Here is a 15,809-nt window from a genome sequence, read left to right on the forward strand (position 1 = left end):
TATGTAGAAGAACGACTAATTCACTATACCTTAAACAATATGGAGTATTATTCATCTTTTTAATACTTTTTACTCTGATATGTAGAATATATATTTAGTCTTTTTTGATGTTTTATTGTGTGTTTCTCTGATTAAAGAAATGACCAGTTATGTCAGACTTTTCCTACATTGTTTCTTTTAATTTATTTTGTGAATTGTTTGTTCATATCATTTGTCCCTCCCATCACCTTTTCTCCACTTTTTTTCTTAGAGGTATACAATCTGTTAGAGATATTAACTCTACCCGCCAGGTAAGTTGCAACTAATTTCCCTTGTTTGTCATTTGTTCTTAAACTTTCATTTAAAAAACACACAGGTATGTTTATATATGGTTAGATTTACCAGTTGAGTGTGTGTGCGTGCGCTTTCTGCTCTTAGTACCATGATTAGAAAGGCTTTCCTATCCCCAAGATTATTATTATACTGGAGGCCCAGTGCATGATTAAATCATACACGTGTAGGGTCCCTTAGGCCTAACCTGCCATCCAGGCCATATCCACTGTCTCACAAAGCCTAGCACGCTCTGCGGACACTGCTAGCAACCTGCTTCCCGCTTTTGATGGCAGGGGGTCCGCTGGTGCTGGAGCGGACACACAGCTCCCCGCTTTCGATCACAAGGGAGCTGGGTGCCTGTCCGCTGGTGCACCAGGCCTTTCAGAAGCCTCAGGCGCGGCAGAGGCTTCTGAAAGGCCTGGTGCCGGAGCGGACAGGCACCCAGCTCCCCCACTTTTGATGGTCCGCGGCAGGACGTGGGCTCGCTGCCCCAGAGGCCCCTTCTGTGCTGCAGCACAGCCATGGTGCAAACGCTGAGCTCGAGCCGCCGCTGGCGACGCAAGCTCAGCGTCCCACCGGCCCAATCGGCCCCCCGGCCACCCCGAGTCCCGTCCACCCCGCGCCTCCTGGCCAATCGCGGGCATAGCGAAGGTACGGTCAATTTGCATATTTGTCTAGTATTAGGTAGGATTTAAATTCTTTCATGGCTTCTATTTTTAACATTTAAATCTTTAATAGATTAGAAATTATTATTATTATTTTTTTAATCCTCACCTGAGTGTGTATGTGTGTAAATTGATTTGAGAGTGAGAGAAAAAACAAACCAACCATCGTTCGGTTGCCTTCTGTACATGCCCTGACCGGGATCAAATCCATAACCTAGGTATGTCAGGGCACCTCAGGAATTGAACCCGCAACCTTTAGTTTCACAGGATGATGCTCCAACCAACTGAGCCACCTGGCCAGGGCTAGATTGGAAAGTATTTTGAAATAAAGTATGAGATTGCTTTTTAAAACAGAATTTGTTACTTATTATGCTCCGTTGTACGTTTTCTTAAATTATTAGACTTTATTTTTTTTCAGCAGTTTTAGGTTTACAGAAAATTTGATTGGAAAATACAGAGTTCCCATATCATCATCACCCCCTACCCCCTTCCCCTATTATTAACGTCTTGCTCTAGTGTGGTATATTTGTTACAGTTGATAAGCCAATATTGATATATTGTTATTGACTAAAGTTCATAATTTACATTGGGGTTCACTTTTTGTGTGATAAAATTGACATTCACATTTGTTGCTTTAGCACATGTATCCACCATTTTAGTATCATACAGAGTAGTTTTACTGCCCTAAAAATCTCTTGTGATCCACCTGTTCATTTCTTCCTCCCTCCCCCAGAACCCATGGCAACCAATGATCTTTTTATTATCTCCATAGTTTGCCTTTCAGATTGGCTTCTTTCACTTAGCAACATGTATTTAAGGTTTCTCTGTCTTTTCATGGTTTGGTAGTTAGCTCATATCTTTTTTTTTTTTACAGACTTTATTTTTAAGAACAGTTTTGGGTTCATAGCAAATTGAGAGAAAGGTCCAGAGATTCCCCATATACTCCCTGCCCCAACACATAACATAGCCTTCCCCATTATCAACATCCCCCACCTGAATGGTACATTTGTGACAGTTGACGAACCTACATGGGCAACATCATTATTACCCAAAGTCCGTAGTTTACCTTAGTGTTCACTCTGTTGTACATTTTATAGGTTTGTACAAATGTATAATGACATGTATCCACCATTATAGTATACAGAGTAGTTTCACTGCCCTAAAAATCCTCTGTACTCTGCCTGTTCATCCCTTTCCTGCCTCTAACCCCTGATAGTCACTGATCTTTTTTTGCTGTCTCCATAGTTCTGCCTTTTTCAGGATGTCATATAGTTGGAATCACTCATCATGTAGCCTTTTCAGATTGGCTTCTTTCATTTAGTAATATATACATTTAAAGTTCTTCCACATCCTTTTATGGCTTGATAGCTCTTTTTTTTTTTAATACTGAATAATATTGATTGTCTGAATGTACCAGTTTATCTTTGCACCTATTGAAGTATATCTATGTTGCTTCCAAGTTTTGGAAGTTATGATAAAGCTGCTACAAATACATGTGTATAGATTTTTGTGTGGACATTTAAGTTTTCAACTTATTTGGGTAAATATCCAGGAGTGCAATTGCTGGATTGTACCGTAAGAGTATGCTTAGCTTTGTAACAAACTACCTAACTGTCTCCCAAAGTGGGTGGCAACAAATTAGAGTACCTGTTGCTCCATATCCTTGCCAGCATTTGGTGTTGTCAGTGTTCTGTAATTTGGCCATGCTAATAGATGTAGAGTGGTATCTCATTGTTTTAATGTGCATTTCCCTGATGACATGTGCAGCACTTTTTCATGTGCTTGTCTGTGTGTAGTGTAAGCGTAACTATATACACTGGGAAACAAATATTTTTGTGATGGATTTCATCGCAATATTCACTGTCTTGGGATAATCGCTTTTGTGTGGTGGTTGGGAACCAAACTTGCAATATTTCTGAAGTAGAACTGTATTTGTTTTGCATCACTACTTTCAATTCTTTTTGTTATATACCTGGAAGTTGAATTGCTGGGTCAAATGGTCATTCTATGTTTAATGTTTTGAAGGACCACTATACTGTTTTTCTACAGTAGCTGCATAATTTTATATTCCTACTAACAATGCACAAGGGTTTAATTTCTCTACATCCTCATCAAGACTGTTTTCTGTTTTGTTAATGATACTAGCTATCCTAATGGGTGTTTTACTCAGCTTATTTTGTCTTAAGCCTGATATTGTTTAAATAATATGAATATTTGGTTCTCGCAGACCACCAGTGGTCCGGACCACCAGTTGGCGATCACTGCTCCAAAGGTTTCCTTAAACCAGCAGTTGCCAACCTTTCGGACCTCCGTGGACCACCAGTTGTCAACTGCTGCTCTAGTCCTTGGGAGCTCAGATATAGCAAACTAGAGAGGCCTGTTTGATAGATGAATATAAGACCTAGATTTAAGGCATTTCAATTGCTAGTAGCTAGATGCAAATGAACTTTTGAAAAATTTATGTAGGGAACACTTTGTTCCTTAACCGTACCAGGTAGTAAAATGTTACTCTGAGTTATATTAGTCTAGATCTCAGTTGTCCTGTATGGTAGCCATTAGCCAAATATGCTATTTAAATTAATTAAACCTAGATGAAATGATAAATTCAGTTCCTCAGTCACACTACTCACATTTTAAGTGTTCAATAGTGATAATGTAGTTATTAGCCACCATATTTAGAGGTAGTGGAAGGAAGGGGGAGAGGCAGAGAGAGAAACATCAATGTGAGAGAACTGTATTTGTTTTGCAGTGATCGCCAACTGGTGGTCCGGACCACTGGTGGTCTGCGAGGTCCAAAAGGTTGGTGACCACTGGACTAGAGAACCAAATATTCATATTATTTAAACAATATCAGGCTTAAGACAAAATAAGCTGAGTAAAACACCCAAAATAAGCTGAGTAAAATTGGTTGCCTCCTGCAATAGCCCGGACTAAGGATGGGGATAGAGCCTACAACCTAGGTACTAGTACTAGTGTGTGTCCCTGACCAGAATCAAACCAGCCACTCTAACCTCTGAGCAAAACCTAGCACAACTAGGGCAACTATAGAGCATTTTTATCATTGCAGAAAGTTCTTCTGGACAGCAATGGTCCAGATTTTCATTAGAGATGTTATTGAAGGGTGAATACAGCGGTGTTTGTTAGTTAATTATAGAATAAAAGGTCACATAGAAATTTAAGATTTGAAATTTGATTTACAGTAATAATTTTATGTAGTGATGTGGGTTACTTATCTTAAGATTGGTAACTAACCAATTATTTAACACTCATTTAGTGCTCTTGAGGCAGAATACTATACTAGGAGTTCTGCATTTTCTTCGTGTTGTTATTTTTTTTTTAGTAGGAAATACCTGTGTTTGTCTGTCTATCTCTCCCCCCTCTCTCTTGATAGTTATAAATATACTAGAGGCCCGGTGCACAAATTAGTGCATGTGTGCGGTCCCTTGGCCTGGCCTGTGCCTTCTTGTAATCTGGGACCCCTTGGGGGATGTCGGAGAGCTGGTTTTGGCCTGATCCCACAGGCCAGGCTGAGGGACCCCACTGATGCATAAATTCATGCACTGGGCCTCTAGTATAGGATATTTCCTACACATATAAAATATATATCTTACATATATAGAAATATGTGCCCTACTACATAAATAAATACATACTCTCACACATATATCTTCTACAAAAAAAATTCCCTAATATTTTCTGGAAAATAGTCCATATTTAAATTTCCAAATTGTTACAATGTATTTTATAGCTCCTCTCGCTTCTTCCCACCACACATACCAGTCAAGGCTCAGATGTTGTAATTGGTTGCTATGTCTTTTTCATTTCTCTTATACAGAAAAATGCTTGCTTTCAAACACTTTTTCTCTATCATGATACTAATTTTTTACAGAAACCAGGCCAGTTTTCTTGTAGAACATCCCCTTATCAATTTGTTTTGTTGCTTGCTTTTCTGGTGTCATATAATTTGTTCCTCTATCCCCTTTATTTCCTGTGAACTAGACGTTGATTTTAAAGACTTGCTTTAGGTTCAGGTTAAACAAATTTTGGTAAGAACACTTTGTAGCCAGTGCTCTGAATTTGAGTTTTTTATTTTCGTGGTGGTTATGTGAATAGTTTTATATAGTGATTTATGATTTATAAATGCTTTCACATCAATTTTTTCTGGTAATATTCTTGACACCCTTTGAAGTAAGTTATTTTCTTTATTGTGTAGACGTTAGTTTTTATTAGCCCTTTACTTAGAAAGTTGTACAATTCCACTGGTTATTATAACTGAAAAGGGAGTTACTTTGTCTCTACTGTCTTCACATGTTTTTAAAGGAAATACTAATCTTTTCATCATTCTGAGAAACAAGAAGTAAAAGTTATTCCATCTATGTTATTTATAGTTATTGTGTATGATACTTCTATACAGAATAATACCCACCCTTGCTGATAATAATTTCCCTCCTTTAAAAAAAAATCAATTCAAAATTAAACCAGTAGGTGAATAAAGAACTGTCGTAACACTCAGAGCTTCTGAGCAGCATGAATAATCAGTGTTAATGTATCAAGCTTATATAATTTCCAGCTGATAAGAAGTAACATGATATTCTAAATTATCCTGTGCTGCTATTAGTATGTTTATGATTTCTTTTAAAGTTTTGTCATACCTTTAACTGATTATTTCTAAAATAATATAAACTATTTAACTTAGCTATTTCTAAATATTCAGACTAGAGATCTAAAAATGCTTCTAGTTTGTTGATTTTCATTTATTTTTTGTTTTGTTATCGTTTGATTAGAAGAGCCATTAAAACCACTTAAGAGGTTTACATGCCCAGCCTGGATATTGGTGGTACAAAGATATAAAATATCAGTAATAAGTCATATATGCAGAATTTATAATAATATTAGCTGCTCTCTATTAGGAGCTTATTATGTGCCATTGTGCACTTTATGTGTATTATTCAGTCCTTGTAACAATTCATAATGATAAGAGGCAAGTTATCAGAGGTTAAGTAACTTGCCTAAATATGTAGCTAATTGGTGAAAAAGTAGGTATTTTATTGACTTTGAAGTGTAAAAAGTGTACTGACTTTGAAGTGTAAAAAGCCTATGACTTTTACATTGCGCCCTGCAGGTTCTGATATGCTTCTGATATAATACAGTGAAACATATTTACTGTTTAAGCATGCTGTAAGGTTGGACTTACTATGCTAATATAGAGTAAAATTTTTACCTTTGGGTTATGTTGTTTTAGAAATGCATAGTTTAATTAGAAAATATAAATACTGTTTTTCCTTTCCTCACCTGTAGATATTCAAGAATTTTATGAAGTGACCTTACTGGATAATCCAAAATGTATAGATCGTTCAAAGCAGTCTGAACCAATACAGCCTGTGAATACTTGGGAAATTTCCAGCCTTCCAAGCACTACTGTGACTTCAGAAACACTGCCAAGCAGCCTTAGCCCTAGTATAGAGGTAAGATAAAAATTTTTTCCCTTAAGCTGTTTAGGGCTGCTAAGTTTTTTCATTTTATTAAAATGATCACTTTGCGGAACTACTATTTATAATGGAATAAAGAGGATAGGATTAAAAATATGTTTGAAAAGAAAAGCTCAGGATCTCTGGTGCCCTGGTCTTAAAATGGTTTGAGGTGTGAAATAACTGGCTTTAGACTATTAAAAAATACTTTGCATGATAGACTTCAGTGAGGCTCTGTCTGTGTGATAATTAGATAGAAACTATATGTACTTTGAAAAAATGGTTTTGCTCAGGTATTCTTTCTTAGAAATTGAATATGGTTTTGTAGTCCTGGGCAGTTTACTTGCTAAATTTATCCCAAGGATTCTGTTTATTGTCCTGAAGTATTGTATTATTAAAATTTTAGAGACTGACCAATAAGTCTAAAGGTCCAAATTGGTTTCTATGTTTTTCTATAATTAAAACTGTCGAGTTTTCATAACCATTTTCATAATGTTCTTTTTTGTTATATATTGTTGCTGGTAGAGTTAGACGTGACATAACAGAGATATGAAGCATTTTATAATGAAGATTCTGTCTGAGAAACATTAGTCATTTGAAGGTGGTTGTCTGACTGAATATGATTCTAGTCCCTTGTAGTTAGTACTAGAGAATTGCCTGGAAAATTGAATCAGCTTCTGTTTGGTGTGCAATAAATCAGGAACAAGTAGTGGTGGGCAGCAATCAGACAGCCCTTTGGCAATGAAGGAGACAGTTTCTCAGTTTCTTGTTTATGTTACGTAACAGAATGGAATTTTAGAGCAAGAAAAATCAGAAAACATTTTATCCCTCTCCTTCATTTTAAAGATGAGGAAACTGAGATCCAGAAGAAAAACTGAGACCCAGCTTATTCAGCTAGTTTGGGAAAGTCTACCTTGAGATTTCAGACCTCTTAAAACCCAATTCACAGTTCTCTTTACTAATCTTGATATGTCCTTGTGTTTCCCTTTGATTAGAGAGTCTAGTGTAGTATTTTCTATGTGTCCTTATTTTCCTGTTTTATATTTTTCATCACTTTCTCTTGGATAATTTTAGTTTCCATTCCCTTTAGTTGATATATCATTTGTGCTTATGCTAGTCCATTTCAAATAGAGTTTTTAAATGTTAACTAATAATACAATTGGATTTTTAAAGTGATATGGTTATATGCCCTTTTCATATAACTTTTTTTGTTTTTGGTATGTGTGCCCTTTACTTTGTACATATGTCTAGAGAGATGTTTGGAATAATATTGGTTTAATATGAATGATTGTTTCTGGGTGATGATTTTTTTTCTTATTTACACTTTATTACTTTTTAAAAAAATGATGAGCATGTGTCATTTTCATAAAAACAATCCTAATTCTAAAAGAAGTGTGCTACTTTTAGAGATTGTAAGGTAGAGTATTTGAAAGGAAGCAAGATGCAAGTAGGGGTAAGAGAAATTGTCTAATTTAATGAGAAATTCCAACAGAAAAAGGTGCACTATCATGTCTGCTATAACAGAATACTATAGATTGGATAGCTTATAAACAACACAAATTTATTTTTCACACTTCTGGAGTGTGGGAAGTCCAAGATCAACTCACCAGCAGATTCGTTGTCTAGGGAGAGCCCACTTCCTGGTTCATAGGTGGCCAGCCATCTTCTCAATGTGTCTTCACATTAAGGAAAGAGTGAGGGAGCATTCTGGGGTCTCTTTTATAAGGATGCTGATACCATTAATGAAGGCTTCACCCTCATGACCTAAGTACCTCCTAATACCATTGCATTTGGGCTTAAAATTTCAACATGAATTTTGGGGGACATTTAAATTCAATCTATGGTAATCCTGTTCCTGATAATATAGTACATTTAAAGTGGATCAAAGATTCAAAGGTTAAAAAAATGCAATTATAGCCCTAGCCAGTTTGGCTCAGTGTAGAGTGTCGTCCTGTGGACTGATGTGTCCTGGGTTCAATTCTGGTCAAGGGCACATGCGGGCTTGATCCCCAGTGGGGGGCATGCAGCAGGCAGCTGATCAATGATTATCTCTCATCATTGATGTTTCTATCTCTCCCTCTCTCGTCCTCTCTGAAATAAAAAACATATAGATATTTTAAAAAATGAAAATATAAAAATAAACTTTTAAATGATTTTTGGATAAGGAACGCTTTTCTAAGCATGACAACAAAGAAAACCCAGAAAAATTAAAAGGAAAGGTTAAGAATGCTGACTTTGTAGAATTTGTTTGTGGGCTTCACAAACTTTGATTGTTTGAACTTTGATTATAGAACTTCTGTATCTTGAAAGATACAATAAAATGAGAAATTATAAACTGGGGGGAAGTTGTCATATTTATGGAAAAGGACTAATTTCCAACCCTCTCAGGAAACCTCTTCAGATCAGTGTGTGTGTGTGTGTGTGTGTGTGTGTGTGTGTGTGTGTATGTATGTGCATGTTCATTGCAATATTTGATATTAGTAAAAACCAACAAGGAACAAATATAAATATCAGTAAGAAACTGGATAAATACATTATGGTGTAGCCACTTAATACAGTATAAAATAGCAGGCATAAAAATATTATCTGTGTATCCACTATGTGTTGTTCAATTATTGAAAGCAGGTTGCATAGCAGCAAGTATAATATAACTGAAAAAAGTGAGAGGTTAGATATGTCTGAAATATTATACACTTAGCCCACTTTCAGTAATGTACTCTTGTTTTCAGTTGTCCCTGCTGTCTCCAGGCTCTCTATTTCAGCCCTTCTGAGTTCATCTTCAGGGGAGGGAAATTATCTGAGTAATGTAGGGAGGGCATCTCCTTTCCCTTTTGACCTTGTGATTTAATGCTTTAAAACAATCCATCTGCTTTAATTTATGTACAGTTTTAGGAGATAGTAGAGTTAAAAGCATATATTTAGTCTACTAGGTTTAATCTGAAGTCCTCTAAACACTGACTTAAAAATTATTGAAGTACTTTGTATTATTTGTACATAAAGGTGCACAAATCATAAATATATAACTTGCATCCCTGAGAAGCCATCTATCGAAGGAAAGAAAGGGAAAGAATTTATCTACTGGCATCAGTTCCCCTGAACTTTAGGGATGTGGATTTGTTGGGTGCAGGGAATGTGGTTTTTAGTTTTGTGGTTAACAGGAAAGTTCCAAGTGAGGAGGTGAGAGATGAGAGGTGGACAAGAGTCCAGAGGCACAAGGTGTTGCTAAGGCTGCTAAGGCGAAGGCAAATGTGACAGTTTGGAGGCAGACATTGGAATGACTTGTGAGGGCACATACTAAATCTGGTATAGGTCTCTACTCCCTTATGACCTGGTGGAATAGCCCCCCCACCTCCGCACCCCCTTTAAATGGCATTAACTTTTTGAAGAGACTATGCTAGCTATTTTATAGAATACCACACATTCTGTATTTGTTTAGTTTGTTGCCTTGTGTTTAAGTCATTCCACTAAGTCCTGTATTTCTGGTAACAAGGTAGATGTAAAAGTTGATTAGACTTATTTTTGGGAAGCAGACTTCATGATTATATATTGTACTTCACATTGTATTACATTAGGAAGCATAGAATATCAGGTTGTTGCACTTGTGCTGATGCTTGATTACTTAGGGGTGGTGACCTCCAGATCCTCCATTGTATAGGTATATTTTTCTCTTTGTAGTTATTAAGTATCTAGGGGGTAGTACTTCCAACACCTTATATTGAGTGAATTTTTACCTTACTCATTAACTAGAAGCCCGGTGCATGAAATTCGTGCACGGCGGGGGTTGTCCCTCAGCCCAGCCTGTACCCTCTCCAATATGGGACTCCTGGAGGGATGTCCGACTGCCCGTTTAGGCCCGGTCCCACTAGGATCGGGCCTAAACGGGCAGTCGGACATCCCTCTCACAATCCAGGACTGCTGGCTCCCAACTGCTTGCCTGCCTGCCTTCCTGATTGCCCCTAACCACTTCTGCCTGCCAGCCTGATCACCCCCTAACCACTCTGCTGCCAACCTGGTTGATGCTTAACTGCTCCCCTGCCAGCCTGTTTGCCCCCAACTTCCCTCCTCTGCCAGCCTGGTCACCCCTAACTGCCCTCTCCTGCAGGGTTGATCACCTCCAACTGCCCTCCCTTGCAAGCCTGGTCCCTCTCAACTGCCCTCCCTTGCAGGCCTGGTCCCTCACAACTGCCCTCCCTTGCAGGCCGGGTGCCTCCCAACTGCCCTCCCCTGCTGGCCATCTTGTAGTGGCCATCTTGTGTCCACATGGGGGCAGGATCTTTGACCACATGGGGGCAGACATATTGTGTGTTGGAGTGATGGTCAATCTGCATATTACTCTTTTATTAGGATAGAGGCCTGGTGCATGGGTGGGGGCCAGCTGGTTTGCCCTGAAGGGTGTTCCGGATCAGGGTGGGGTTCCCTTGGGGCGTGGGGCGGCCTGAGTGAGGGGCCTGTGGTGGTTTGCAGGCTGACCACGCCCCCTGGCACCCAAGTGGAGGCCCTGGTATCTGGAATTTATTTTCCTTCTACAATTGAAACTTTGTAGCCTGGAGCGGAGCCAAGCCTGCTGCTCCCTCCGGGGCGGCAGCCATTTCTGTGGCAGTTAATTCACCTTCTACAATTGAAACTTTGTAGCCTTAAGCGGGTGAGCCCAGCCAGGGTGTGCGGAAAGCTTTGCTTCCCCTGTTGCCACCGGCAACCCTGACCTGCTCTCTCAAGCTCCATTCTGCCGCCATTGGTTTGAATTTGTTTACCTTCTATAATTGAAACTTTGTAGCTTGAGTGGAGGCTTAGGCCTGCAACGGCTATGGGAAAGCTTGGCTCGCTCTGTTACCTGGGAAACCTTGCTCTCTGTGGCTGAAGCCATCTTGGATGGGGTTAATTTGCATACTCGTCCTGATTGGCTGGTGGGCGTGGCTTGGCTGGTGGGCGTGGCTTATGTAGCGGAGTGATGGTTAATTTGCATATTACCATTTTATTAGAGAGGATGATCCTTGCCTGAATCACTCCCTTCATTAGTAGTTTCAAAATGTTGATTTCCTTTCCTAATTTTATCAGTTCATCTTATTTATTAGTTGGTATTCTCCTGAAAAAAGTACTTTTCTTCATTAACTAGGGATGAACCTTTGTTCCTCCTACAAAAACAAGATAAAGCTTATATTTTCTTTTAAAGACTAGCTTTTAGAGTAGAGCTTGTGCAATAATCCCTTTCAAAGGTGGCTTATAAGTTCCACCACTTTTTCTTGTTCTCTCTTTTAAAAAACTATCACAGTGGATTGAGAGATTTTTATTTAGTAAGTACTTTGTACCTTTCTTCTGGGACTTATATTTTACTGTCATTTGGGGCTTTTTCAATCTCAAAAATTATTTTGAAACACATTACATCTACAGAAAAATTAAAAGAATTATAAACTGCCATTTTTGTTACATTTTCTTGCTCTCTGCACACGCACACACATATATATAAACTTAAAAAAATTCTGCTGAACCACTTGAGAGCAAATTGCTTTATTCTTAAGTACTTCAGTATGTATCTCCTTTGAAGAGAAGGACATTTTCCTAAAATTTTTAAAAATTTTCTATTTTATGAACATTTCTAAAAAAACATCTAGTATGTAATTATCAGACTAAGGAAATTTAAAATTGATACAGTGCTATTATCAGTCCATGTTCAAATTTAGTACATTTCTTATCTTTGGTACCATCTATCCTATAATTCTATATTTTTGAAGCAGAGCTCCATCTCAATCCTTTTTGTTTTTAATCCTCACCTAAGGATATATTTACTGATTTTAGTGAGATATGCACCCTGACTGGGGATAGAACCTGCCACCCTTCGGTGAACAAGATGATGCTCCAATCTTACATCTGACAAAATTTTGCAGTACAATCTCATGAATTGTTGAAATCTTGAATTCTTGCCTTCAGAATTATTTACAATCCCATGTTTTGGTGGTCAGCTCCTTTTCCTATTTTCATCAGTGCCCCTAGGGTTCTTACTGTGCTTTCTGATGCTTTATTTCTCTGCCAGAATGTCTCTGTTTCTCAAAGACAGTATGTCAGAGACACTAGTCTGAACTTCCTCTCCCACCACCAACTTGACAATGTTGTCTCACTTAATTCCAGTTTTATTTTGTTTTATTTTAATAATTCTTTATTGTTGAAAGTATTACATATATCCTCCTTTTTCCCCCATTGACCCTCTCCAACCCACCCCTCCCCCCAACCCAGGCCTTTACTGCCCCATTGTCTTTGTCCATATGTTGTGCATACAAGGTGTTTGGTTGATTACCTCCCACCCACCCATCCTCCCCCACCTTCCCTCCAGGATTCCACACTCTGTTTCATGCTTCCATATCTCTGGATCAGTTCTGTTCATCAGTTTATTTTGTTACTTGGATTCTGCATATGAGTGAGATCATGTGATACTTGTCTTTCTCTGACTGACTTATTTCACTTAGCATGATACTCTCCAGGTCATCTCCATGTTGTCTAAAAGGGAAGAGATTTTTCTTTTTTATTGCTGCATCGTATTCCATGTTATAAATGTACCACAGCTTTTTTTATCCACTCATCTACTGATGGGCACTTGGGCTGTTTCCAGGTCTTAGCTATTGTAATTGTGCTGCTATGAACATAGGGGTGCATACATTTTTTCTTATTGGTATTTCGGGTTTCTTAGGATATATTCCTAGAAGTGGGATCACTGAGTCAAATGACAGTTCCATATTTAATTTTTTGAGGAAACTCCATACGATTTTTCATAATGGCTGCACTAGTGTGCATTCCCACCAGCAGTGTGCTAGGGTTCCCTTTTCTCCACATCCTGGCCAGCACTTGTCATTTGTTGATTTGTTGATGGTAGCATTCTGACAGGTGTGAAGTGATGCCTCATTGTTGTTTTAATTTGCATCTCTTGGATGATTAGTGACTTTGAGCATGTTTTCACATGTCTCTTGGCCTTCTCTATGTCCTCTTTCAAGAAGTGTCTCTTTAGGTCCTTTGCCCAATTTTTGATTGGATTATTTTCCTTTTGTTAAGTTGTATGAGTTCCCTGTAAATTTTGGAGATTAAACCCTTATCGGAGATAACATTGGCAAATATGTTCACCCATGTGGTGGGCTTTCTTGTTGTTTTGTTGGTTTCTTTTGCTGTGCAGAAGCTTTTTATTTTGATGTAGTCACATTTGTTTATTTTTCTCCTTAACTTCCATTGCCCTAGGAGCTATATCTGTAAAGATATTGTTACAACCTATGTCTGATATTTTGCTGCCTATGGATTTTTCTAAGATTTTTATGGTTTCCTGTCTTACGTTTAAGTCCTTTATCCATATTGAGTTTATTTTTGTGGATGCTGTAAGTTGGTGATCTAGTTTCATTTTTTTTGCATTTATCTGACCAATTTTCCCAACACCATTTATTGAAGAGACTCTCTTGACTCCATTGTATGTTTTTGCCTCCTTTGTCAAATATTAATTGAGCATAATGGCTTGGCTCAATTTCTGGGTTCTCTGTTCGGTTCCAACGGTCTATATGTTTGTTCTTGTGCCAGTACCAGGCAGTTTTGAGAACAGTGGTTTTATAATTTAGCTTGATATCCGGTATTGTGATCTTTCCAACTTTGTTCTTTCTCAGGATTTCTGTGGCTGCTCGGGGTCTTTTTTTATTTCATATGAATTTTGGGAACATTTGTTATAGGTCTGTGAAATATGCCATTGGTATTTTAATGGGGATTGTATTGAATTTATAAATTGCTTTGGGTAGTATGGACATTTTAATGATGTTAATTCTACCAATCCATGAACATGGCATATTCTTCCATTTGTTTATGTCTTCCTCTATCTCTTTTTTCAGTGTCCTGTAGTTTTCCGAGTACAGGTCTTTTACCTTCTTAGTTAAGTTTATTCCTAGGTATCTTAATTTTTTTGGTGCAATGGTAAATGGGATTGTTGTTTTAGTTTCTCTTTCTGTGAGTTCATTATTGGTGTATAAAAAAGCAATAGATTTCTGGGTGTTAATTTTGTATCCTGCTACATTGCCAAATTCATTTATTAAGTCTAGTAGTTTTTTGATGGAGTCTTTAGGGATTTCTATGTACAATATCATGTCATCTGTGAATAATGACAGTTTTACTTGTTCTTTTCCAGTTTGGATGCCTTTTATTTCTTCTTGTCTGATAGCTATGGCTAGCACTTCCAGTACTATGTCGAACAGGAGTGGTCAAAGTGGGTATCCCTGTCTTGTTCCTGTTGGCTGATGTTGGCTGTAGGTTTGTCATATAGGCTTTTAGTATGTTGACGTATGATCCCTCTATTCCCACCTTGCTGAGATTTTTTATCAAGAAAGGGTGTTGGATTTTGTCAAGTGCTTTTTCTGCATCAATTGATATGATTATGTGACTTTTGTCTCTCAGTTTGTTTATGTGATGTATCACGTTTATTGATTTCCGGATATTGTACCAGCCTTGCATCCCCAGAATAAATCCCACTTGGTCATGGGGTATGAGTTTTTTAATGTAATGCTGGATCTGATTTGCTAGAATTTTGTTGAGGGTTTTAGCATCTATGTTTATCAAGGGATATTGGCCTGTAATTCTCTTTCTTTGTAGTGTCTTTATCTGGTTTTGGAATTAGGGTAATGTTGGTTTCATAGAAAGAGCTTGGAAATGTGCCTTTCTCTTGAATTTTTTGGAATAGTCTGAGGAGGATAGGTTTTAGTTCTTTGAATGTTTGGTAAATCTCCCCTGTAAAGCCGTCTGCATCAGGACTTTTGTTTGCTGGAAGGTTTTTGATTACTGCTTCAATTTCATTGGTAGTTATCAGCCTATTCAGGTTTTTTAATTCTTCCTGATTGAGTTTTGGAAGCTTTTATTTTTCTAAGAATATGTCCATTTCGTGTAGGTTGTCCAGTTTGTTGGAGTAGAGTTGTTCAGAGTATTGTATTTTTTTTTTTTTTACAATACTTTATATTTCTTTGGGGTCTGTTGTTACTTCACATCTTTCATTTTGATTTTGTTTATTTGAGTCTTCTATCTTTGTTTCTTGGTGAGCCTGGCTAGAGGTTCATCAATCTTGTTTATCCTTTCAAAGAACCAGTTCTTAGTTTCATTGATCTTTTGTATTGTTTTTTTGGTCTCTATGTCCTTTGTTTCTGCTCTGATCTTTATTATTTCTTTCCTTCTGCTTACTCTGGGCTTTTTCTGTTGCTCTCTTTCTAATTCTTTAAGTTGTAGAGTTAGATAATTTATTACCATCTTTTCTTCTTTTTTGAGATAGGCCTATAGAGCTATGTGTGAACTTCTTTCTCGGAATTGCTTTCAGTGTCCCAGAGATTTTGGATTGTTGTGTTTTCATTGTCATTTGTTTCCA

At 37.7% G+C, this 15,809-nt stretch overlaps 1 protein-coding gene across 8 annotated transcripts in view; it reads left to right on the forward strand.

Annotated features, from left to right (window-relative positions):
• The window catches only part of DLG1 (discs large MAGUK scaffold protein 1), a 254,396-nt gene that overhangs the window by 10,158 nt on the left and 228,429 nt on the right, over positions 1-15,809 (forward strand). For all 8 annotated transcript variants that reach the window (XM_079766511.1, XM_079766513.1, XM_079766510.1 and 5 more), the window contains exon 4: positions 6,276-6,442. In XM_079766511.1, the coding sequence (XP_079622637.1) occupies positions 6,276-6,442 (167 nt within the window). The remainder of the gene's footprint in view (positions 1-6,275; positions 6,443-15,809) is intronic.

The sequence above is a fragment of the Cnephaeus nilssonii genome (assembly GCF_951640355.1).
Source record: "Cnephaeus nilssonii genome assembly, chromosome: 3".
In the NCBI taxonomy this organism is placed as follows: domain Eukaryota; kingdom Metazoa; phylum Chordata; class Mammalia; order Chiroptera; family Vespertilionidae; genus Cnephaeus; species Cnephaeus nilssonii.